The sequence below is a fragment of the Garra rufa genome, chromosome 13 (assembly GCF_049309525.1).
Source record: "Garra rufa chromosome 13, GarRuf1.0, whole genome shotgun sequence".
NCBI lineage: Eukaryota > Metazoa > Chordata > Actinopteri > Cypriniformes > Cyprinidae > Garra > Garra rufa.
Window position 1 is genome coordinate 15,244,791 of NC_133373.1, and position 26,817 is coordinate 15,271,607.

Below are 26,817 nucleotides of genomic sequence, written 5' to 3' on the forward strand. Positions count from 1 at the left end.
ATTTTATTACCATGTTATATATTTAACAGAAACTTTGGCTTGGCAAAGCCTGGTATGAATTTTACTTTATTTGATTGTATTATAATAATGTTATGTTTTTCTTTTTTTTCCCTTTTTTTCTTTTCTTTTTTATTTTTTTGGCCATATTATAAATCATGTTCTCCACTGATTTTTGACTGAATTGAAACTGACTGAAATTTCTTTTTAAATTGAATTAAATTTTAGTTTTGTTTTGTGTTTGCTTTTATTTATTTATTTATGTTGACTATATTCTATATATCACAAAGACTTTGGCTTGGCAAGGCCCGGTATGAATAGAATATGGTAATAAAATTGATAAATTCAAATTCAATGTTTCACAGAGACTTGAGTTTCGCAAGAGTCCGAATTCGCAAGAGTCCGAATTTACTTATTGCGTGAAGAGAATGAAAGACCGAGGCGCTTTCAGTGAGAGCACTTTTGGTGTACAGCCTGGTGTATACTCAACAAAATGTGTATACAAAATGTTTTTACAAAAATTATGCAAATGAGGAAACAATGACAGACAGTGGATGTAGTTTTTAAGCGTAATGTAAAAGCATTAGTTTTAGTCTAAGAAAGTGAAATAAAGTATAAGTTGTTACCGCAACAGACGATTGTGTTTTCACATAAAACATAATACCAAGATCGCGAAAGCATCTCAAACTCTGTCCCCTTCGGGTGATACTGGTAATGCCGGTTTTATCGCAAGTTTATATACCGGTGTGAACATTTTCTCACTGTCACATCCTTAATGAGAGATTACTTTTTGCGTGTGGGTATAGAGCGGTGTCCTGAGCAAGCGTCATTATACTTTTGGTTGTGTCTTATCTGCAGAGCTCAGCTGGAGAGTGAGAAGAAGAGACGAGAGGCCATAGAGAGAGAGAAAGAGCAGATGGAGAGGGAGAAACAGGAGCTGGTGATGCGACTCTACCAGTTTGAGGAGAAGACCAAAAAAGCAGAAAAAGGTAAGACGCCAGAGTTTGTTTGTAATTGGTAAAATATCATAAGAAACATGTTTAAATATTTTATTGTCTAACGTAAGTTGATTGCTGTATCATGTTTATATGATTTTTATTTCAGAAAAGAAATGTAATTTTAGCTGCCAGTTTTTAGTTTTATTAAACAGCACAATATAGATTATAGTTAAAAAAAAAATCAAACGTTACTGTGACTATTGTTTTGCTTGTTGTTGTGCTGTGAATCCGTATGGAAAATGTGACTCATAATTGGATACGTCAAGCCAAATACAGTCACTTTGGTCTTTTCAGTTTATGTAACCTTTTAGCTTGTTATTCTATAAAGCGGAGACATTATACTTTGATCATGACTGTGCTCGAGCTGACAATACCATTGACTGGCAATACAAACACAAGATGGTGTCATACCGCACCTGTTACACTGTTTCTGCTGTAGTGTTCACATGTCATCTTTCTTTTGTGTTTGCCACAAAGCTTGCCTTTCTGATATCCGGTATAAGACTACATTATTAGCCAAAGAATTTTTCATTCAGAAATTAGTAATATGTGTGAATGTAATAAGTGAAAACACTAATCTATGTGTTGTTGTTCTGGATTAAATAATGGTACCTCAATCTTGTGGCTTGTATTTTGTCTGCCACAATATAACATTACTTTTAAGGGATCAGCTGTAAACAGGACCGTTTTAAAAATACCAGTAAGTTTGTTCTGGCAATTTACCAGTAAGGAAGGCTGAAACATTACCAGTAAATTACTAGTATGATGCTGTGTGTAAACGCAGAATGAAGATTACCGGGATGAGCATGTACGAGTTCAGAACGGACTGACGTAAGATGTCTACTTTGGGCCAGTCAAAACATTCTGCCGCATTTACTTTGCGCTATGTAGTTTGGTTCGAAATAATTTAATACGATGTCCTTGGGCCAAAAGCACTGCTTGAATGTGAACGTTTGAGACAAAAATTTCAATATAGTCAGTCAATTCAGTTCAGTGAATACCAAATGTTCTTCACACAAAGCTACTGTACAGCCTTGCATAATTTGTAATATACTGCACAAGTCAAAAGCACTTTAAATTAAATCTGGATGCATGTTTTCAGACCTGCAGGATCAGATGCAGAGGGCTAAGCAGCTGGAGCGTGAACGGAGACTGGCAGAGGAGGAGGCAGCCAGATTGGAGGCAGAGAGGCAGGCAGCCCTGCTCGCAAAGGAGGAACTGGCCCGTCAAGCCCAGGATCAGCTGAAGAGTCAGGAACAGCTGGTGAGAACCCAGCACTTTTTCTCTTAAAATATTATTTTGCTTTCATTCCCCTCTCCATTAACAATCCTCCTCATTCCTCTCTCGCAGGCTGCTGAGCTGGCAGAACATACTGCTCGTATTGCACTGCTGGAGGAAGCCAAAAAACGCAAGGAGGACGAAGCTATGACATGGCAGCACAGAGTAAGACCATTAAGACATAAACCTATATTGGGAATAGTGATTTTTAACCCTGAGGAGTTTGCATTTCTGCATATTTTGCCTAAAAGCTGTCTGTATGTCCATAGCTATAGTGCATTCTTGAGTTCTTCAAAAATTAAATCTTTGTGGTGTTGGACTGTGTCCTTTTAGGCACAAGAGGCCCAAGATGACTTGGTGACCACCCAAGAGAAGCTTCGCAAGGTGATGACGGAGCCACCTCTTCCTCTTCCTCTTCCTCCACCACCACCTGCATATGAACCTGATGAGAATGAGTATGACGATGGGGAGAGCAACAGTACCTACAGTGCAGACCTCCAGACAGGAGGTTTCAATGACCACCGCTACGAAGAACAGAGAATTACTGAGGCTGAGAAGAATGAACGAGTTCAGAAACAGCTGTTGGTATGTGTAACATTGCTGTTTGAACTGTCCTTGGCTCCATGATTAGAGCCTATGGCAGTGGTAGCCCACCTTGCTCCTGGAATCTTTAGTTGCAACTCTGCACCAAATTGTCTTCCTGTTATTTTCAAATATTTCTGAATGTCTTGATTAGCTGGTCCAGGTGTGTTTGATTAGAGTTGGTGCTAAATTGTGCAGGATGGTAGCCTTCCGGGAGCAGGGATGGATACCCCTGGCCTTGCGTTATTCCATACTTCCTTAAATCTTAAATTAAGATCTAACTCCAGCATGTTCCTAACTGAAATCACCATGGCTATTGAACACATAAAGTACTATTGTAGAGTTTGGGTGTTTCTGTAATATAGCTACTGGAAAGTTTGGTTCTTCTAGTACACATGGGTCAGACTCCACTCCTGAAGGGACATTGTGCTGCGGAGTGTAGGTGCAACCTAGGGCTGGGCAACTTCAGTCATGGAGGGCCACCGTCCTGCAGAGTTTAAGGTGCATTCATGCCATATCAGAATTCCCATAATTATGAGATTCCAACTTGTAAAAAGTATTTATATCCTTGAAGAACTTGTAATTACAAATTGTGAACTGGGAGTCTTCTGAGAGCTACAACTTGTACCACATGAGCACTGAACCACCTGACCAACGTAGGCTCTGTTTAGGCGCTGATAGCGTTGCCATAGAAAAGCATAATTCCATCATCTTGAAATTACAGAAATATGGCATGAACACAGCGTTAGCTCCTGAACCCCTAAGCAGCATTAGCTCCACACCTGCCTGTAGCTTTCTAGTGATCTTGAACACATTAATTAGATTGTTCAGGTGTGTTGGATTAGGGTTAGAGCTAAACTCTGCAGGATAGTGGCCCTCCAGGACCAAAGTTGCCCTGCCCTGCTCCAACCAGATTCAAGATATCAAAATACTTGTCTAAAGACCTTGATTAGCTGGTTCAGGTGCATTTAAGTAGAGTTGGAGCTAAACTGAGTTTGACACCCCTGTTCAAGGGGTGAACTCTAGTCCAAGAACATTGGGCCAAGGTCTTCACCAGGTTTGTTGGCTTCGGAACTAATCTTTTCTGGCGCTATAGTGAGCTACCTTACTGTATCTTATAAGACCTTATTGGTCCTGGATTAGTGGTATTGAACCAGATTCAAGTAATCTTGAAAACCTTGGTTAGATGGTGTTTGATTAGGGTTGGACCTGATCTCTGAGGGACAGTGTTTCTCATGGAGCAGGGCTCAATACCTCTGTCCTATACAATATTCCTATCAACCTTTCTGATTTTACGTTTAGGGCCTAGAACAGGGTTATTCATTCTAACTCATGGAGATCCACTTTTCTGCAGAACGTTCTTACTGTAGTCTCTGAACCAGCTTCCTCTATCAGCATAGCTGTTTTGCACACAAAAACAAAAAGAAAAGCAGCACTAGAGATTGTTACCATGTGGTTCCCATTATAAGTGCAAATGCAAGAGACCAAAGTCTCTTTAGGTATGTAGATCCACTTCAAGGCTGTAGGCCAGAAATAGGCAACTTGAGTCCTAAACTCTGCAGACTGTGGCCCTCCAGGACCAAACTTGCCCATCCCTGCTCTAGACCTTCTTGGGGAGTACCGTAACTACTGTATGTCAGAAAGAGGCTAATATAGCTCTCCAAAACTAGGAATGATTAACCCCTACCCCGAAACTGTTAGTTATTAGCCTCTCTTTTTAGGAGAACATTGGGGTTGGGTTTAGGGTTGGGTAGACCTAGATCAGTTGTGTCCAAACTCGGTCCAAATTGGAGCTAATCTCTGCAGGACAGTGACCCTCCAGGACCAAGTTTGGACACCCCTAGGATAGAGCTATACTGGCCACTGTCCTGCAGACTTCAGTTCCAACCTTGCTTCACCACACCTGGCTATATAATTTCAAGCAACCCTGAACCTTGAACCCTGATTAGCTGGGTCAGTTGTGTTTGATTGGGGTTGGAGCTGAAATCTGTCCAAACTCAGTTCTGGAGGGCCACTGCCTTGCAAAGTTTAGCTCCAACCCTAATCAAGCACAACCTCCTGAGCCGAAGTTGTCCATCCCTGCTTTAGGCCTTATTGGGGAGTACTGGAACTACTGTATGCCAGAAAGTGGCTAATATAGCTCTCCATGACTAGGAATGGTTAACCCCACCCTAAAACAACTAGTAATTTGCCTCTCTTTTAGGCGAACGTTGAGGTTAGGGTTTAGGATTGGATATACCTAGATCAGGGGTGTCCAAACTTGGTCCTGGAGGGCCACTGTATTGCAGAGTTTAGCTCCAACCCCAGTTAAACACACCTGAACCAGCTAATCAAGGTCTTACTAGGCATACTAGAAACTTCCAGGCAGGTATGTTGAGGCAAGTTAGAGCTAAACTCTGCAGGACAGTGGCCCTCCAGGACCGAGTTTGGACACCCCTAGGATAGAGCTATACTGGCCACTGTCCTGCAGAGTTTAGCTCCAACCCTAATCAAATACAACCTCCTGGACCGAAGTTGCCCATCCCTGCTCTAACCCTTCTTGGGGAGTACTGGAACTACTGTATGTCAGAAAGTGGCTAATATAGTTCTACATCACTAGAAATGGTTAACCCCTGCCCTGAAACAACTAGTAATTTGCCTCTCTTTTTAGAAGAACATTGGGGTTAGGGTTTTGGTTGGATGGATCTAGATCACGGGTAGCCAAACTCGGCACTAGAGGGCCACTGTATTGCAGAATTTAGCTCCAACCCCAGTTAAACACACCTGAACCAGCTAATCAGGTCTTACTAGGTGTACTAGAAATGTCCAGGCTAGGTGTGTTGAGGCAAGTAAGAGCTAAACTCTGCAAGAGAGTAACCTTCCAGGACTGAGTTTGGATACCACTGACCTAGATCCAGGGATCTCCAACCCTGCTCCTGGAGAGCTATCGTCTTGCAGTTCCAAACCTGCTCCACCACACCTGGCTGTAATTTCAAGCAACCCTGAACACCTTGATTAGCTGGTTCAGTTGTGTTTGATTGGGGTTGAAGCTGAAATCTGCAGGACTGTAGCTCTCCAGTAGCAGGGTTAAAGGACTCCTGACCGAGAGCTATGCTTGGTTGAGAGCAGGGGTGTCCAAACAGAGTTTAGCTCCAACCCCAATGAAACACACCTGGACAAGCTTATCAAGGTCTTGCTAGGCAGAACAGAAACTCTGTCCCTCCAGGACACCACTGGATGACCGGAATGGTTAGTTGTCTAGCACCAGGGATGTCTACAAACATGTCCTACTTTGGTTAATCAGGTTGTCACTGCTAACTGATCTTTGTTGGTCCTAGACAATATTCTTAACAACCAAAGAGATTTTGGAAATAGGATTAGGCTTTGGATTTAGGCCCGGGCTGGGCCTTGACTTGTAAACCTTTAATTTCCCTCAGCCTTTAGGGTTAGTTAATAATTGGGGTTGGGAATGGTCTATGGGATTTTTGCCAAGTAGGTCATGTTCCTGAAATAACATACTGTACTTTATTTGTCCTATAACAACTGTACTATCAAACAATCCAAACATTATCTCACAACAGCTCAAACACTATCCCTCCCTGAAAGCTCAACCATAACATATTCCTAGCTTATATCAGAGGGAACTATAGATAAGAAGAGAATATATGATAAGAGCGTTATTAACTAGGCATCCAATTGTTTTGAATGGGTTTAGGCGCTTGCGCTAGGTTAGGACTGAACAATGTTATTCCAAGTTGTTAATCCAAACATAACCCTATCCCAATGATTTTATCATGTAGGATTTATGACTGCGTTTGTTTGACAGGAAGTCCTATTAGACAAATTCTCTTGGATTTAGCTCTGATTCAGGTACAAATCAGAATCATTACATTTTTGACATTTATCTTTCTTTACAGGCTCTGACCTCAGAGTTGGCCCACGCTCGTGACGACACCAAGAAGACTCAGAACGACCTGTTGCACACGGAGAACATGCGTGCCGGCCGAGACAAATACAAAACTCTCCGGCAGATCCGCCAGGGCAACACTAAACAGAGGATTGATGAGTTTGAGGCCTTATAAAATATCTGGACCAGGAAACTTTGGGAGGGAGGGAAGGGAGGAGTCTCAAAGCCCATGTCCATTTTCTTTCTATCCCTACCTGAGTGGTCAATGCAAGAGGCACAACCTGCGTACAAAACCACAAGTGCACACACATGCACATAGCAATGCAACAAATTTGATTCATTTGATATGAACACTGGTTCAACATGCACTAAGATCTAAATTATTAAAAATGCACATGGTAATACTTTTCAGTAAGGTTATGTACTGTAGCATTAATTAATGTAGAAGAAATCATCAAACAATGAACATGTTTAACATGATTTAATAATGTATGGTAATTTGTTCATTGGTTTGTACAGCTAATTAGTGATAACTTCATGTGATTTAATGCTCATTTACACAGCATATATACAGTATGTATAACAGTTAACATTAACCAAGGTTAATAAATTGTTCAGGTAATTGTGTTAACTAAATTTTAAACATTTATAGCCTTATTGTAAAATGTTACCAACTTCCCAGACGCACACCAATTTCACTGAATGTAATGAAAGAAATCTGCTTTTGCCATAAATAATTTTTAAACACACGTGCCAATAATGCATCCCCCTTTTGTTAAATGTGTTTCAATAATCTGGCCAAAGTATAGTTTTTACTAGTTTTGGGTTATAAGTAAGTGGTTGTACTTTCCCCCCTTTTTCTTGTTAATGATCCACTCAGCACAGGGCTTTGCAGTATGATCTTAATGTATTGTCTAAAACTCTTTCATTCATGTTGAATATGGCTTCTGCCAGGATACCTGTTATAGTGTTTATTTATTCAGTCTTTGGGTTATTTAAGGTTTCTGGGTGGATGTACTTTGCTTCTTTACTAATGACAGTACAGATTCATTTGTTTATTGAATTCGGTACTGACCCAAATGATGATCGTACTTATTAGATTCTTTTTTTTGTTTTTGAAGAGATTTATATGTAAGTTATGCTTTTTTATATATATTGGATTATGTTGAAATGCATGGTAAATCGTTAGATTTCCTACATAGTTACTGATTTTTTTATGACTTTGAACTAGTTACTGAATGTTTGTTGCCATGACAGTGGGATGAAGGAAGATTTGTTTTCAGAAACTTTAATAGCCTTTTGTAATCTCAGTAGGTATCTAAATGAATTGATATGTGGTGTGTTGGTGGTTCTGTGAGCAATGAGTTTCTCACAGACTTGCTAGCAGCTCTTCATATTTTAATTAAAACTATTAAAAATAGCACAAATCAGGTACTGTTAAGACACCTTTATTATGCTGGTGGGACCAAATGTAAAATATTTTCAACAAGAATGAAAGTTTTAGACATTCAGATTGATCTGAGACATACAAATGGGCAATTATGACAATTTAGCAAATTGTTTCTGAGATGCCTATAACCATGTGGTGCCACTTTGATAAAAAAAAAAAAAATGTTTTTGCTTTTTTAGTTTTTGTACAGAGGCTGAAGGTCTTAAATGTATTTGTTTTCTCCAAATGATCCTGACTGTTAATTCATGCTTGATTTTTTCCCATCAAAATCAGCTGTTTTAATCACTCGCAGCATTTTGAGCGCTTGTGTTTGAAATATTATTTCAAACCTTACACAAATAAGTTTTTCACACTTCGCACTACCAACCAGAAGCAGATGGAAAGTGTTTTAACAAGGGCTTAACATTGTTTTTAACCTGGGTTATGAAGTTCAATTGTTATATCAAAGGCATATGAGTAACTAACCCAGATTATAAACTACTGTAGTTGACCCTGGGTTAACATTTTAAAGTGTGATTTATGTGTATAATGAGTTGTTATTATTATGTAAAGCATAGTGATATAAACTCAAATATCAAGGTTCACAACAACTGGATTTATTTATTTTCCCCTAAAAGGTGTTTATTATATTACAAATAAAGATTTATGATGAGAACTTGGTGTGTTTTATTTTTTTATTAAATCTTTGTGAATTATATAGTTTATTAAATAAGTTATGAAATGAATACAAAATAATATATACTTTAAATAAAACAACAACAATAAAGAAAATTGTTCATGTCAAAAAAAAAAAAAAAAATGAGGCATTAAGACAATGTGGGCATTTGTTTGTCAGAAGTGATTCTGGTTCTTCGTGAGCCTGTAAGCACAGCTGTCGCTTGCCAGGATCTGTGGGTTGATGGAAAGGATCCACGTTCTTCATTCATGACCTCATGCTTGTGCTGACATTTGCTTGAAGTGGAAGGACGAAGTCATGCCACTCTCCTGGCATCTGATGCAGACGTTGCCATGACAATTCTGCCGAAACAAGCAGACAGGATGACATACAAGCCCAGATTTTTTTTGTGTTTGTGTGCAGAAACTATTTTTAGAGTCTACTGGCGAGCATTTATAGATGTAAAAAACGTACTGACGTCAAACAGTACAGTGGAAGAAAAAATTATTTGATCCCTTGCTGATTTTGTACGTTTGCCCACTGACAAAGAAATGATCGTTCTATAATTTAATGGTAGGTTTATTTTAACAGTGAGAGTCAGAATAACAACCAAAAAAACGCATTTCAAAAAAGTTATAAATTGATTTGCATCTTAATGAGTGAATCAAGTATTTGATCCCCTATCAATCAGCAAGATTTCTAGCTCCCAGGTATTTTATACAGGTAACAAACTGAGATTAGGTGCACTCACATAAATGCAGTGCTCTTAATCTCAGTTTGTTACCTGTATAAAAGACGCCTGTCCACAGAATCAATCAATGAGATTCCAAACTCTCTACCATGGCCAAGCCCAAAGAACTGTCCAAGGATGTCAGGGACAAGGTTGTAGACCTACACAAGGCTGGAATGGGCTACAAGACCATCGCCAAGCAGCTTAGTGAGAAGGTGACAACAGTTGGTGCGATTATTGACAAATGGAAAAAACGCTAAATAACTGTCAATCTCCCTCGGTCTGGGGCTCCATGCAAGATCTCACCTTGTGGAGTTTCACTGATCATGAGAACGGTGAGGAATCAGACCAGAACTACACAGGAAAATCTTGTCAATGATCTCAAGGCAGCTGGGACTATAGTCAATAAGAAAACAATTAGTAATGCACTACGCCATGAAGGACTGAAATCTTGAGCAAAGCCCCCCTGCTCAAGAAAGCACATGTAAAGGCCTAATGAACATCTGAATGATTCAGAGGAAAACTGGGCGAACGTGTTGTGGTCAGATGTGACCAAAATCAAGCTCTTTGGCATCAATTCAACTCGCCGTGTTTGGAGGAGGAGGAATGCTACCTGTGACCCCAAGAACACCATCCCCACTTTCAAACATGGAGGTAGAAACATGCTTTGGGGGTGTTTTTCTGCTAAGGGGACAGGACAACTGCACCGCATCAAATGGATGACGGACGGGGCTATGTACCATCAAATCTTGGGTGTGAACCTTCTTCCCTCAGCCAGGGCATTGAAAATGGGTCATGGATGGGTGTTCCAGCGTGACAGTGACCCAGAACACATGGCCAAGGCAACAAAGGAGTGGCCCAAGAAGAAGCACATTAAGGTTCTGGAGCGGCCTAGCTGGTCTCCAGACCTTAATCCTTAAGGGAGCTGAAGGTTCGAGCTGCCAAACATCAGCCTTGAAGCCTTAATGACTTGGAGAGGATCTGCTAAGAGGAGTGGGACAAAATCTTTCCTGAGATGTGTGCAAACCTGGTGGCCAACTACAAGAAACGTCTGACCTCTGTGATTGCCACCAAGTACTAAGTCAAATACTTATTTCACTCATTAAAATGCAAATCAATTTATATCTTTTTTGAAATGTTCTCTCACTGTTCAAATAAACCTACCATTAAAATTATAGACTGATCATTTCTTTGTCAGTGGGCAAACGTACAAAATCAGCAGGGGGTCAAATATTTTTTTCCCTCACTGTGTATGACTGAGTCTTGATCTCATGTGAGTGTACATCATTTACACTGCTTTTAGGTGTTAAACATTTAGTGGACAATATCTAGGCTGCCTTTAGTGTCTGTTATGTGTGTGGAACTCACCTCCGGTCAGTCGTGCTGATCTCAGTAAACGGTCAGCAAGGCTGAAGGTGTTTTTCTCCCATAGGTTGATCTGCAGCGTGGCCTGCTGGAGCTCCTGACGCGAGAATCTGCTGAAGTTCATTTGAACAGAACTGGCCGTTTTCTTCAGCGCTGGAGTTCTCTGCACCAGCTCTCGATCTCCAGGAAGGCAAAGAATCCTGGAAAGATATTAATACACAATTAATACACTTTAATGCATTAAAGTCATTAGCCATAGTACTGTTCAAAAATCTGGGGTCAGTTCAATTTCACAATACATAAAACATACAAAAATATACATATACAGGTTTAGGAAAATAAACTTTTCACAATACATTTTTGATTTCATGCCATTTACTGTAAATTACTCTTTTTTTATTTATTTATTGTTGAATAGCATTCTGTGGTGGCAATGACATTTGATCATTTTATGTATTCTAAATACACACTATTTTTATATTATAATTTTACAACCATAACATTATTCTTTATACAGTGCCTTGCGAAAGTATTCATACCCCTTCATTTTTTTTTATATTGTGTTATGTTGCTGCCTTATGTTAAATTGCTTTGAATTACTTTTTCCACATCAATCTAAAAAAAAAAAAAAAAAACTAAAATAAGTACATTGCGTAAGTATTCATACCATCAATCTACACCCCATACACCATAATGGCAAAGCAAAAAAACAGGTTTTAACATCTTTGCAAATGTATTAAAACCCTAAATAATTCAATTGCATAAGTATTCATACCTTATCTGTGACAACTGAAATTTAGCTCAGTAGCATTCATATCATATAGATGTTACTACACTTTGAGAGAAGTTAACCTTTGGCAAATTTAATTGAATAAGTATGATTTAGAAAGGCACACACGTCTTAATGAAAGGTCTTACAGCTGAAAATGCACATCAGAGCAAAAACTAAGCCCCAATGTCAAAAAACTGCCTGTAGAGCTCAGAAACAAGACTGCATCAAGCCATACATCTGGGGAAGATTTGCTGCATTGAAGATTCACAGATGCATGTAGTCTCTGTTCGAAACGACCAGAACTCTTCCTAGAGCTGAGCAATTAATGGAGAAGGGCTTTGGTGACCAAGTGGAGTGATGACCAAGAAGCTGATGGTCACTCTAGTTGAGCTCCATGACCTTAATGCCGACAGGAGAAATTTACAGAAGGACAAACACCACTACAACACTCCACCGATCTGGGCTTCATGGTGGTGTGGCAAGACTCGATCCTCTCCTCAGTTAAAAAAAAGCACCTAAAGGACCCTCAGACTGTGAAAAACAAGATTCTTTGGTCTGAGGAACCTCAATTCCAAGCATCATGTTTGAAGGAAACCAGAGTACTGCAGAGTACCATCCTAAAAGTAAAGTGTGATGAAGGTAGCCTTTATTCTGTGGCACTGTTTTTCAGTGGCAAAGACTGAAGGACTCATCAGAGTAGAAGGAAAGCTCAATGCACCAAAATATTGAGATATTGAGAACCTCAGACAGGACAACGACCCTAAGCAAACAGCAAGAGTGGCTTATAGACAACTCTGGGAATGTCCTTGAGTGGCCTGGGCCTGAACCCAATCAAATATTTCTGGAGAAACCTGAAAATGTGCATCTGCCCCCATCCAACCTGACAGAACTTGAGAGGTGAAGAGGTGAGGAGAAGAATGGCAGATAATTGCCAAGTGTTGATGTGCAAAGCTTGTTGCATCATACCAAAAAGACTTGAGACTTGTGCTTCAGCTAAGTACTGAGTTAATGGTATGAATACTTATGCAATTTTTAATAAATTTACAAAGTTGTGACAATTCTGTTTTTACTTTGTCAATATGGTGTATGAAGTGTAGATTGATGTGGGGGAAAAAAGTAATTTAAAGCAGTTTAACATAAGGCAGGAACATAATTATATATATTTTTAAGTTTTAAGGGGTATGAATACTTTCGCAAGGCACTGTATAAGCTTATTTGAAACACTGCAGACATACATACAGTCCACTCACCCCTCAATGTAAGCCGTTTTTGACAGATAGCTTAGCTTTGACACATCAGTGATGACGACTTTGAGCTGTCCTGCTGCTCCAATCAAAATGTCTGTAGATAAAGTGACAGAGTGTTTTTTTTAATTCTGAAATAGGCCTAATTTATCTTTAATAAGAGTTTAAATACATTTGCTTATATAATAAGCCCAGAAAAGGGAGTCTTTCTCTCATCCACACACATATTCATATTCCTATATTCTAGGCTGGCTGAAAGTGTGTAAGGGAGTGCTAGTCTCATACCGGTTGTATGTGGGTAAGTCTGTGGCAGAAACTGGAATTGAGCTTTAAGCAGCAGCTCTTCATCACCACCCAGTGGATGACCCTGTTATAAAAGAACAAGCTTTAGCATTTTGAACTTATCAATGAGCAGTTTATGTTAAATCCAGCATTAAAATCAAAAGTTATATCTGTTAATATTATGAGATGGAGCTAACATTAAATATTTAATAATTCAATTTTATTTTTTTATTTAATAATTTAATTTAGTGTATAGTCTGTGTGATTCAGTAGAAAAGCAAACAGTCTTGGACTGTGAATTAAATGCAGTCAGTTGTGATTTCATGTTGACTTGAAGTGGGTAATAGAAATGGGCTACAACTTGCCCAGTAGAAAGCACTTAAAGACTTAATTTAAGAGTAGATCATTTCATAGTTTAATTCTAATGAGGTCAGTCTAGTTTGACTGATCTTACCTTTGGGCCGAGTGCGTAGCACACCGAGCGCTGAGTGTCTGTGCTCTCCAGACACAAGTCTGCCAGACGGATGTGCGTCTCGCCCAGAAAGAGCTTCCGCTTGAGTCCCCTGCAGTGCCACACTGACACCTGAACTACACTGCTGCCCAGCTGCCTAGGAGCAACCACACACTGCAAACACAGACACAAACCAAAGATTTCAGCACACAATACCCTCAAAATATAGTCACATTTTCAATGCATTTCTATTTTAGAAAATAAAAAAAGAGTGTAAATATATATATTTTACTTAATAAATACAGCTGAAATAAATGTAAAATAACTCAATACACATAAAAAGTCACAACTAAAAAATAATGAATAAATGCATACATATATGTGTCTAAGACGAAAAAGGGTTTAAGCATAAAATCAAAAAGTGTAATACTGCTTTAAATTGTTTTTTTCTTTCAAAAAAAAAAAAAAAAAAAAAAAAAAAAAAAATATATATATATATATATATATATATATATATATATATATATATATATATATATATAACGTTTTCTGTTTAATTTAATTGTTTGTTTTTTTTTCTGAGTAAAAATAAATATCATACATGTTTTCCTAATTTACAGAAGACATTCACTAAAATGTAATTTAGTGTAACAATCTTGTCTGGCATATTTACAACACAAATCAATTTATGACAATCAAAAGACAAATAGCTTTCACTCCAAAATACTAATTTGTTGTAATTCTACATTTGTTTAATTATTATTATTAAATGTTTTGCCCATTTGTCAGTAAGATTTTTTTTTTACTTAGGCCTATTTAAAACACACAAAAAATAATATGCTCCCTTATTCTTTTATATATTTTAATATGTACAAGTCAGAATAAGCATGTTGTTTGAATTTTAACATAAATATTTGGTTACACTGAATGACAATGTAACATTATTTCAACCAAATTTTGACATTTTAATCTCCAAAAACTTATTTGAAACCTTAAAAGTAGGCACTTTACTTACATTTAATGTGCTTTTTATGGACATAAAATCACTTTTGTCAATTTCTTTTGACATGGACATCTTAATGTCATTAAATTAAATTAAATTAAATTAAATTAAATTAAATTAAATTAAATTAAATTAAATTAAATTAAATTAAATTAAATTAAATTAAATTAATTTTTGTTTCCGGTAAACATTCATTATGTGATTGTGGAATCACAAATCATTTTCATAGCTTGCGAGAACAACAACAAATAATATTTTGGTTATCTATTTTACTCAGCATCTGTTTGTTTGCTTTTTTTATTGCAAAACTGACTAACTTTGCTATTTTATTGACTCTCGATAATAATGTCCTATCATTGCAGGGTTATTATAGATAACTAAAACGAAAACAACATAAAATGATTTGTTACTTGAAATTAAACAAATATTAACTAAAATTTGAACTTAATTTATTTCACCTAGCTACTAAAGGCAACATGTCCCATTTTCATTTAGTCTAACATGACTAAAACTAAAATAACTAAAACTAAAAGTGAAATAAAAAACAAAACCTATAGTGGCACATTAATAAAAATGACTAAAATAAAATGGAAAACATGAAAATTAGAGGTGGGCCGTTATCGGCGTTAACGTGCTGCGTTAACGTGAGACTCATATCGCGCGATAAAAAAAATATCGCCGTTAATCTATTCTCAAAGTTGGGTTGGGAGCTGGGTCTAAACTACGCAAGATATGATGACTTTCACTTTGATATTTTAGCGCGGATGACGTATATCTAGTTGAATTGCACTGTAGGGGGCGAGAACAAGTCTTCAACTTCTGTGAAATGACCACAAATGAGACGCGCAGACATGGATGCAGTTATGAAGACGCTTCAGGGCAGGTGCGTGCATTGCTATACCCTTTTTTACTGGGGCACGTGCCCCAGTGAAAATCTGCTGTGTCCCAGTAAAATCTCAAATTTGAGTTATAATTTACTTTGATAATCCCGAAATAAAGACATTAAACTATATGCAACAACTGAATTGACGCTTCTAAAAGCAACGCAGTTTATTGGAAGATGAACGCAGATACGCTATCCATACCGCGCGCTTGTATATTTTACTGGAACGCGCACGTCGTACAGCCTTTTGCGCAGAAGTACTTGGTTACACAAGTTTGTATAGTTAATTGTGTTGTAAATGCAATTGTCAAGCAGTTTGTAATGCATTTTGGAAACAGGAGATGAGCGCCTGGTCTAATGCGCCACCTGGCTTGAGAAACCCGTTCTCAAAGACTTACTTTTAGTCATTATTTGGGTAGCACACATATTCTGAATGCCTTCAGCAGAATTCAAATTAGCCATTTTAATCTAGATTAATCTAGATTAATTTCAAGATTTAATCTAGATTAATCTAGATTAAAAAAATTAATCTATGCCCACCACTAATGAAAATAGTACTCACAGTAAAGGTTTCGTTGTAAACCGGGTTATTTCCCCTCTTGACTGCTGTCTTCGTTTTATAATCATGATATTTCTTTGGAAGCAGACAGACCTTTACATACCTGTTTGTTTAGAAAGAAACAACATTTCTTTTTAGGCCAACCATAAATGAGCCAAATATGTTCTAGCAACAATGTTCTCCTAACATTTATAGTACAGTCTGCAATGCACCGCAAACATGCGCTCCATCAAAACAACTTACGGATGACATTTCTTCTTCGTATCTCCAAACATCAGATTTTTGCAGGCTTTGATAGTTATCTCCAAACAGGACGTCCTGTTGTTATAACCGAAGACAGCCTCTACTTCTCCAGTCACACTAGTGTTTTCAAAGATCCCACAGTCCATTCCTGTGCTGCTGTTGCTGTCCTGTACAAAACAGATTTTCGAATAAATTCATATTTATTAACATTACACTTTTTACGTTGATGTTTGAAAGTCGTGAGAGAGAATTAACACACAATACAGCACGCATCCTCATACGCCTATAAGCGTTATCTAAGCGTGTTTGCAGTTATCTTGCAGAATTTTGCAGAATGTTGGGCACTTTGCTTCCTGAGAGATCTGTACTCATCGGTTATCTGATTAAACAGAAAACTTTTTAAATGTCCTGTGAATACATACCCTTTGCTCATCGCTGTATGCGGATGTATATGAAGCGTCGTCATCTGTAAGGTAAAGTGTACTTGTTGAAGCATAATGATCGACACCTCTGGTGTTCTGGGATAGATTGGGTAGACTGGGTACTTTGCACAGCTGTGAAGAGACAAAATCAATCAGTACATACAACTATTTAAATATCTGGATTCTAAGGGTGCAAAAAAACGCCTTTAACGTTGTCCAAATGAATTTCTTAGCACTGCATATTACTATACAAAAAATTAAGTTTCAATATACAGTCAAGCCCGAAATTATTCATACCCCTGGCAAATACTGACTTAAAGTTACTTTTGTTCAACCAGCAAGTTTTTTGGGGGGCCGGAAATGACACAGGCTTCTCCCAAAAGATAATAAGACGATGTAAAAGAGGCATCATTGTGGAAAAAAATATTTCTCAGCTTTTATTTACATTTGAACAAAAAGTGGCATGTGCAAAATTATTCATACCCTTTGCAAACTGTCACAGTCTATGGGAAAATCCAAAGTTCTATACCATTCCAAATAGTCCAAGCTGTTCTAAAGCATCCTAATTATCCTGATTCATTGGGAACAGCTGTTTTAATCAACTCAACATGTGAAAAACAGAAGCTCTCTGCTGTTGGTTTGTGGACAGTCATGGCTAAGACAAAGGAGCTCACTGAGGACCTGCGGCTGCGCATTGTGGCTGCTCACAAGTCAGGAAAGGGCTATAAGACCATATCTAAATGTTTTGAAGTTCCAGTGGCTACAGTGCAAAGTATTATTAAACAGTACAAGACGTTCCGCACTGTGAAAAATCTCAGAGGACGTGGTCGGAAGCCAAAAGTGACACCTGTGCTGGCCAGGAGGATAGTGAGAGAGGTAAAAAAGAATCCTGATGAATCTGGGCTCTGCTGGTGGCAACATCTCAAGGCAGACAGCACCATGAAAAAGGAACATTACAACAAAATTCTCAACAACAACATCAGGCAGTCTGCAGAGAAACTTGGCCTTGGGCACCAGTGGACATTTCAGCATGACAACGACCCAAAACACACAGCAAAAGTGGTGAAGAAATGGTTAGCAGACAAAAACATTAACGTTTTGCAGTGGCCCAGCCAGAGTCCTGACTTAAATCCAATTGAGAATCTGTGGAGGGAGCTAAAGATCAGGGTGATGGCAAGGAGACCCTCCAACCTGAAAGAGTTGGAGCTCATCGCTAAAGATGAATGGGCAAAAATACCAGTGGAGACATGCAAAAAGCTGGTCAGCAATTATAGGAAGCATTTGTTTGCTGTAATAGCCAATAAAGGCTTTTCTATTGATTATTGAGAAGGGTATGAATCATTTTGGGCATGCCACTTTTTGTTCAAATGTAAATAAAAGTTGAGTAATATTTTTTTTTTCCACAATGATGCATGTTGTACATCTTCTTATTATCTTCTGGGAGACGTCTGTGTCATTTCTAATTAAAAAAAAATTGCTAGTTGAATAAAAGTAACTTTAAGTCAGAATTTGCCAGGGGTATGAATGCTTCCAGGCTTGACTGTATTTACTGTATGAAATTTACAAAATATCTCCATGGAACATGATCTTTGCTTAATATCCTAATGATTTTGGTATTTAAAAAATCTATAATTTTGACCCATACAATGTATTTTGGGCTATTGCTACAAATATACCCATGCTACTTAAAACTGGTTTTGTGGTCCAGGGTCACATACGCTGCCGGTCAATAATTTGGAATCAGTAAGATTTTTTTAATGAGTTAAGTATTATGTATTTAATCAAAAATACAGAAAAAAATATATATTGTGAAAATATTATTACGATATAAAAAAAACATTCTTCTATTTTTATATACATTAAAAATCCAATTTATTTTTTTCAGCATCATTACTTCAGTATTTAGTGTCACATTAACCTTCAGAAATCATTCTGCTCAGTCTCAAATTTAGGTTGTTCATGCATCAACAGCAATGAAGGATGTTTACAGGAAATGAATTGCATTTCAAATGCTTGTAGACGATACTGCATCGACTTACATTGACTTTGTTGATGGCACTCTCTGATCGGCTCATACGTCTTGAGTTCTGCAGGAGTCCATGATCCACAGTCAGCTGACCAGCTTCCACAGTCAAATCATTCTGAGATTTGGAGAACTCTAGCATCAAGACAAAACAAACATCCCAGATCAGGCTGTTGTAGAGACTCTTGTGGATATATGAGTTATTACAATGTTATTACAATTAACGTAGAGACATAGCTTTAACTTTGTTTTCTTACTTTTTATGTGAGCACTGACAGACACCATCAGGTTCTCCATAGATTTAGTAAATGGCTTTGATTTTTTGAGGTCCTAGTATAAACAGAATCACATTATTAGGTGATGAAGAAACACAACAAAAGAAAAAAAAAAGAAAAAAAAAGAAAACGTTACTTTCTTTACCTGTTCTGGTAAATAAGTCAATCTGTTGTATGATGTTGGTTCATAAACTGGAGGAGGAGTTGGAGGCACAACTGCAATAAAGCTAAAACATAAAATAAGCACAATAAAACACAAGAATCATCTTAAACCAAAGGTGATTATTATAATTATTATTTTAACCATTTTTATATTAGAGGCTTTCCAACCTGAGCCGTTGATAAGACTGTAATAGTTTGTCTCCGATGGTTTCATGACTGTTATCTGAAAAAAAAAAAAAGACAGTGGTCAATTACACAATGTTTTTATTAAACAAAAACTGGCTGAAGAATGCAGTGGTTGACCACAAAGTCCACTGTAACAGTGACGTGTAAATTTAGTAAATTCAAAAGAACAATTGTCCTCAGAAATAATGAAAACTGACAAACCTTTGACATCTGGAAATTTCTTTGCTTGCTGTTCCAGAAACCATTCACCCGATTTGATCTTAAATTCCCTGGAAGGGATGTTATTATGATTGTTTAATAATGCGTTTCTCATAGATTTGAATACTTTGGTATAAATCCATTGGGATTTGTCTTTACCTGTATGCATGACACATTGTGCACTTCCACTCCTGGGCAGACCTGACGACCCGACAGCGTTTACAGATGCGATGGCTGCATCCGCAGCACACCGAACCACAGTCCCAGAACTTCCCCAGAATCCGCTGACACCGTGCACATGATCTCTGACCATAAGGACGCATGATGGTCATGGAGCTCTGTCGACAGACACCTTGAAGATCTACCTTCAGCCTCCTAAAATAAATTAGTTTGAAATGTTATTCAACACATGAGTGTTTGCTCGTCTGCAATACGTCTAGAAGACCTCAGATGCATTAGATGTCTTTACGATGTCTACGATTTAGAATGTATGTAAAACTGACATCCTACAGATGTCTGTCAGATGTTTGTTTACACAGCAGGTGCTTTCCAGATCAAGCAATTTTTAGCAGACATCTTGCAGACGTACGTGTGCTATCTGGCTAAGGACACACACGTTCTAAAGAAGTTGTTCTAAAAACATTTACGTATACCTGATTCTGTCTGCTTCAATGGTTCGAAGTGCTTTGTCTCTCTGAAGAACCTCGAGGACTCTTTCTCTCTCCAGAGCCTGGAATAATCCGAGATCCATAGGGCAGAAGCGATTGTATATGACTTCCCAGTTTTCCTGTTCGAGTTTCATTTCCTCCACAGCTCAGTTCAGTTCAGAAGATGCCACTTTGCGCAGATTCTGAAAAATTGTTCAGTGGTCAAGATGTTGTGGTGTTTTTGACTTTTCATCAAAGTTTTTAGTAATTTCATATAAAACAATATTGTTTTTGTCAATTCACAGCCCAAGCTACTACCAAACGTACCTACCTGGGTGACATTGGTCGATTTGAAACATGAAACATTGCTATATAACAGGCTATAGATTAAATATAACATGCTGTATGTTGGTCAGTCCTGCTCCTGGAGGGCCACTGTCCTGCAGAGTTTAGTTTCAACCCCAATCAAGATCTTACTAACTACAATAAACTTCCAGATGTGTGTTGAGGCAAATTGGAGTTAAATTCTCCAGGACCAAGTTTGGACAGGAAATTATGTTTTTTGAGAAAAACATTTCAGGAATTATCTCAATATAATGGACTTATATGGTGCCCCTGAGTTTGAACTTCCAAAATGCAACTTCAAAGGGCTCTAAATGATCACAGCCGAAGAAAGAAGGGTCTTATCTAGCAAAACAACTGGTTATTTTCTAAAAATAAATTCCATTTACATACTTTTTAACCTCAAATGATCATCTTGTCTAGCTCTGTGCTTACTCTGTGTATTCCGGTTCATTACAGTTTAGGTATGTCGAAAAACTCTCATCTCATTTTCTCCTCCAACTTCAAAATCGCTATACATCGCTGTTTTACCTTTTTTGGAAAGAGTGTTTGATCTTATTTGCATGTTCACTTTGTAAACACTGGGTTGGTACTTCTGCAGTGATATAGGACGATTTTGAAGTTGGAGGAGAAAATGAGATAGGAGTTTTTCGACATAACCTAACTGTCATTAACAGTTAACTGTCATGCAGAGCTAGGCAAGACAAGCCTTTGAGATTAAAAAGTATATAAGTTGTAAATGTTTTTAGAAAATAAATGATCGTTTCACTAGATAAGACCCTTCTTCTTCGGCTGGAATCATTTAGAGTCCTTTGAAGCTGCATTTAAACTGCATTTTGGAAGTTCAAACTCGGGGGCACCATAGAAGTCCGATATATGGAGAGAAATCCTGAAATGTTTTAGGATGTTTTAAATAGAGACCGAATCTTTCAAGCATTATGCAGAGTTATACTGACCTCCAAAGGCAAAGTGCAGTAACTACGCCAACACTTAAACTGAGAAAAATGCCTTTCAAGTTTTTACAACAGCTAGTCAAACATATTGACGCTCTCGTTTCTCTGAAATGGGACAAAACAGAACCAGGAGACTTTGCCACAAGACAAAACAGTTGTCACAAAGTCCATTTTACGCCTTAACTCAATTTTGACCAAATGTGTAGTTACTGCGCTTTGCCTTTGGAGGGCAGTATAGACAACTACACAACTTATTGTAGCCCACATACTAATATTTAATAACAGCTTCGATATTTTATGTAGCCTAATTTTCGCGCATTGAGGAGTCGCTCTCTAAATGTAGGGTATTAATATTGCTTTTGAATGCGCGTGCGGGTTTTACTTTTGGTTTCGTTTTAACGATCAATCGAAACTTGGTGGTGCTGAGCATGCATTCTACAATACAAGAGATTACTTTAACAAAAGTGGGAGGACACAAAACGGGATTTTGAAAAACGTGTCCCCAGTGAAAATTACGCCCCAGCGTGAGTGCAACTCTGCCGCTGAGTTATCATCAAAATGCTCCCAAATATAATTTGAGGTCGCTCAGATTAAATTTTGGGAGCATATATGCGACAAAAACGGTCGAAATTTCGAGACCTGTACATACATGGTATGTGCATGTAATACTAGCACAGATGAAGTAGCGTTAACGGTCCAAAGTGCGAATTGATCTCTCTAAAAGAACAAGATGGCGCCGCGAATGGCAGCCTCTGTGCTTAGCTCTCCAGTTGTTTTAGTGTTTTTGTTCGTTTTTCCTGTTTTTTGTTTTGCAAACACTATCAGTTTTACAAGGGATGAACTGCTAAACATTAGGCAGAACATACCACAAAATCTCCTACCGGTTTTTGATTATTCGGACGTTTTGCTCAACATCATAGTTGGCGGAGCGGCGGCGCTTACCAAAGGCTTCAGGACGCGCAGGACGCGGGGGAAGCGCGCCGGCGCGCTCGTGAAGCTTCGTCAGCGTGGATTCAGGATGACACTGCCAGGCATACATTTGGCAAATCTCCGGTCTCTACCAAACAAAACGGACGAACTCCTTCTGCTCTCCCGGACAAATAAGGACTTCTCACACTCTGCTGCTCTGTGTTTCATGGAAACCTGGCTGAACGCGGCTATACCTGACAGCGCGATTCATCTCCCGGGATATCAGCTGTTCAGAGGAGACCGCGACGCAGAATCGACGGGGAAATCGCGCGGCGGCGGGACGTGCTTTTACATCAATGAGAGGTGGTGTACAGATGTAACAGTGTTAAAGAAAATATGCTGTTCTGATGTTGAAGCGCTTTTCATAAACTGTAAGCCGTTCTATTCGCCGCGAGAGTTTTGCTCGTTCATTCTCGTGAGTGTGTACATTCCACCGCAAGCGCACGTGAGCCTGGCGTTACAGAAACTCGCTGATCACATCACAGAGACAGAACAACAACACCCGGACTCTGTTTTAATCATTCTTGGGGATTTTAATAGAGCAAATCTCTCCCGTGAACTTCCAAAATACAGACAGCACATCACATGTCCGACCAGAGATAGAAATATATTGGACCACTGTTACACCACAATAAGGAATGCATATCACTCTGTCTCACGGGCAGCTTTGGGACTTTCTGATCACTGCCTGGTTCATCTTATACCAACCTACAGGCAACAACTTAAATCTGCTAAACCTGTAGCAAAGTCTGTAAAGAGATGGACCAACGAAACAGAGCGGGCTTTACAAGCCTGTTTCGAATGTACTGATTGGAGTGTTTTTGAAGCTGCTGCTACTGATCTGGACGAGCTTACAGAGACTGTTACTTCATATATCAGTTTCTGTGAGGATTTATGCATTCCTACCAGGACTCGCTTAACTTACAACAACGACAAACCATGGTTCACTGCAAAACTCAGACAGCTTCGTCATGTCAAAGATGATGCTTACAGGAAAGGGGACAAAGTCTTGTATAAAGAGGCCAAATACACACTGGAAAAGGAGATCAAAGTGGCAAAGAGAAATTATTCCGAAAAGATAAGGAACCAATTTCATTCCAGTGACTCTTCATCAGTGTGGAAAGGTCTAAAACACATCACCAATTACAAGACATCATCCCCCAGCACTTTGCAGAATCAGCAACTGGCAGACGATCTGAACGAGTTCTATTGTCGGTTTGAAAAGACACCATTTACACCTCCAACATCACCCCTCTCCCCCACTCCTGCAACTCCCATTCAAATCAGTGAAGATGAGGTACGCAAGGTCTTCAAAAAGAACAAAAGAAGAAAGGCACCAGGCCCTGACGGTGTCACACCAGCCTGTCTGAAAACCTGTGCAGATCAGCTGGCACCCATTTTCTCACAGATCTTCAATAGGTCTTTGGAGTTGTGTGAAGTCCCCGCCTCTCTCAAACGTTCTGAAATCATCCCCATTCCAAAGAAATCCAAAATAACAGGACTTAACGACTACAGACCTGTGGCGCTAACATCTGTCGTCATGAAGTCGTTTGAGAAACTGGTTCTGGCTTATCTGAAGGACATCACCAGACCCTCACTGGACCCCCTGCAGTTTGCTTATCGTGCAAACAGGTCTGTAGATGATGCAGTGAACATGAGTCTACATTTCATACTGCAGCATCTGGACAAATCAGGGACTTATGTGAGGATCCTGTTTGTGGACTTCAGTTCAGCCTTCAACACTATCATCCCAAACCTCCTCCTGCCCAAACTAACTCAGCTCTCTGTGCCCACATCAGTCTGTCAGTGGATCAACAGCTTCCTGACAGACAGGCAGCAGCTAGTGAGGCTGGGAAAATTCTCATCCAGCACCCGTACTATCAGCACTGGCGCCCCTCAGGGTTGTGTCCTCTCCCCACTGCTCTTCTCCCTGTATACAAATGACTGTACCTCCAAAGACCCCTCTGTCAAGCTCCTGAAGTTTGCAGACGACACCACACTTATCGGCCTCATTCAGGACGGTGACGAGTCTGCTTACAGACAGGAGGTAAAAGAGCTGGCTGTCTGGTGCAGTCATAACAACCTGGAGCTCAACACGCTCAAAACTGTGGAGATGATCATAGACTTCAGGAAACCCCCCCCCTGCTCTCCCCCCACTCACCATCATGAACAGCACTGTAAACACAGTGGAGTCATTCAGGTTCCTTGGCAATACCATCTCCCAGGACCTGAAGTGGGACATTCACATAGACTCCATTGTGAAAAAGGCCCAGCAGAGACTGTACTTCCTTCGCCAGCTGAGGAAGCTCAACCTGCCACAGGAACTGCTGAAACAGTTTTACTCTGCCATCATTGAATCCGTCCTCTGCACTTCAATTACCATCTGGTTCAGCTCAGCTACAAATTCTGATCTCAGAAGACTACGTCGGATAGTCCGGACTGCTGAGCGAATCATTGGTACAACCCTCCCTACCCTTCAAGATCTGTACTTATCCAGAGTACGAAAAAGGGCTGCCAAAATTACTCTGGACCCCTCACATCCAGCACACTCACTTTTTGAACTGTTACCATCCGGTCGGCGCTACAGAGCACTGAGCACTAGAACGACCAGACACCGAAACAGTTTCTTTCCTCAGGCAATCCATCTCATGAACACTTGATCGTGGAACATACAACACTATACATTCTTTATTCATTTTTCCGTTATTTATTTAAAGCACATACTTACTTCCATTCAAATGTCTTTGCTATTTTTGCACATTGTCTGTCTTGTATACCTCTATATTGTTCTTTTTATAATATGTATCGTCTTGTCACTGTCATTCTGTAGCACTGTGGAGCTCTGTCACAAAAACAAATTCCTAGTATGTGCAAACATACCTGGCAATAAAGCTCATTCTGATTCTGATTCTGATTCTGATTCTGATTCTAATCTCATTTAGTTAACTGATTGTTGGCGCCTCGTTCACTTACACAACGGATAAAATTCTAAAACTTCTTTAGACAAATGAGATGTCAATCAGCATCAGCTACTGCCAGCAGCCACTGCTTGTGAATGAGGTCGACATACATTCATGCCTTTTTTAGCCAATGTTCCCTTCACCCCATCTAATAACTGAGAACTACCACAATTCCCACCTGACCAAACCAGACCACATCATGAGCAAGCAGTACAGAGTACGTTCAAAAATAGATAGACAAAGTGAAACCAAACGCATGACGTACTTGTAAAGGTGTTATAATTTGTCACGCCATTTAAAATATGTTTCTTAAAAATAAACATTCTCTATTCGTTTGCATATACAGACCAACAATTCAAAAATAGCGCAAGTGGAACACAAGAACGCATTCTGTGTTAATGTTTACCTCGGATGGACAAACTGAAATTCGACTTAAATTAGTTCGAGTTCTAAAGCTACTTTTTGTTACATTATTTAAGAATGTTACAATAACATTGTGCGCACTATTCAATAATCTGCAACAATTATCTTTATTTTGGGTTTTCTTAGAAAACATTGATTGAGCTACGCCTATTAATCTTTATAGCAAAACATGTAATTGCACTAAAATGTTTCATAGGTTTACAATCCTAGCTAAAATGCATCAGAACATATTGCCTACATGCAAAGTGCTGGTAGCAAAACCGAGAACCAAATCATAAGGCTATTTTTGAAATGACGTAATTCTGAAAATGTGTGAAACGACCTATAGCCACGGTGAAGCTGAGTCAACAGACCTACATGAAATTTAGTGGACTGTGGGAAGAGTCTGTAGTCATTTCCCACGTTCTTCATGAGCTCATTTACGTGAAGTGTCTCCGGTGGACTCATATCTGGTGAACTGCGCTTGTCATGCAATGATGGGGTTACGTGGGAACCCACAACGTCTGGCCTTGACAGCTTACTGCAAGGGGCTTTTGCTGCATGCAAGAGCCACTTCCAGGAAAGGGTTATCTAGCAAATGCCACACGTATGTTTTATACACGTCGCTTTGAGAAGAGATGACAATCAGCTTCAGATCAGATGTTTTCAGACAGACATCCTTCTTGACATTCAGTTTTTTTGCTTTGAGCTGTGTTTGTGTTTGAGTTGCCAAGCACTAGATAAACTGATCTACAGTGACTTTACAGTGTACCTTTCTAACAGAGAAGTCATGAACATTTCTGATTCAATACCCTAGAACTGTTATGTCGTCAAAAGAAAAAAATGAATACAATTTATTGTACTATTACAATATTTTAATCAACACAAATTTTCAGAAAA

At 38.9% G+C, this 26,817-nt stretch overlaps 2 protein-coding genes across 2 annotated transcripts in view; one reads left to right on the forward strand and one right to left on the reverse strand.

Annotated features, from left to right (window-relative positions):
• ezrb (ezrin b) overlaps nt 1-8,846 on the forward strand; it is a 30,179-nt gene extending 21,333 nt beyond the window's left edge. Inside the window, exons 9-13 of the mRNA XM_073853112.1 lie at nt 856-986; nt 2,098-2,258; nt 2,346-2,438; nt 2,607-2,858; nt 6,752-8,846. Coding sequence (XP_073709213.1) covers nt 856-986; nt 2,098-2,258; nt 2,346-2,438; nt 2,607-2,858; nt 6,752-6,916 — 802 coding nt within the window. The 3' untranslated portion in view covers nt 6,917-8,846. The remainder of the gene's footprint in view (nt 1-855; nt 987-2,097; nt 2,259-2,345; nt 2,439-2,606; nt 2,859-6,751) is intronic.
• A 267-nt stretch (nt 8,847-9,113) lies between these two features.
• sytl3 (synaptotagmin-like 3) lies at nt 9,114-20,446 on the reverse strand. The gene is made up of 15 exons (XM_073852729.1): nt 20,298-20,446; nt 19,804-20,019; nt 19,648-19,715; nt 19,429-19,483; nt 19,235-19,325; nt 19,081-19,135; nt 18,840-18,958; nt 16,801-16,932; nt 16,379-16,545; nt 16,139-16,238; nt 13,694-13,864; nt 13,243-13,324; nt 12,964-13,054; nt 10,945-11,141; nt 9,114-9,208 (listed from the first exon to the last, which is right to left on the reverse strand). The coding sequence occupies exons 1-15, from the start codon at nt 20,444-20,446 to the stop codon at nt 9,114-9,116; spliced, it is 1,788 nt and encodes a 595-aa protein (XP_073708830.1).
• Nucleotides 20,447-26,817: the final 6,371 nt, after the last annotated feature.

Bases quoted from the DNA above. Each gene is read 5' to 3' on its own strand.
- sytl3 (XM_073852729.1), bottom strand. From the start codon at position 20,446: ATGAAACTCGAACAGGAAAACTGGGAAGTCATATACAATCGCTTCTGC. The intron at 16,933-18,839 runs GTAAGTCGATGC...GTCTCTTCACAG, and splicing joins GTGCCATCAACAAAGTCAAT to CTGTGCAAAGTACCCAGTCT. The intron at 9,209-10,944 runs GTGAGTTCCACA...TTGTTTCGGCAG, and splicing joins ATCAGCACGACTGACCGGAG to AATTGTCATGGCAACGTCTG.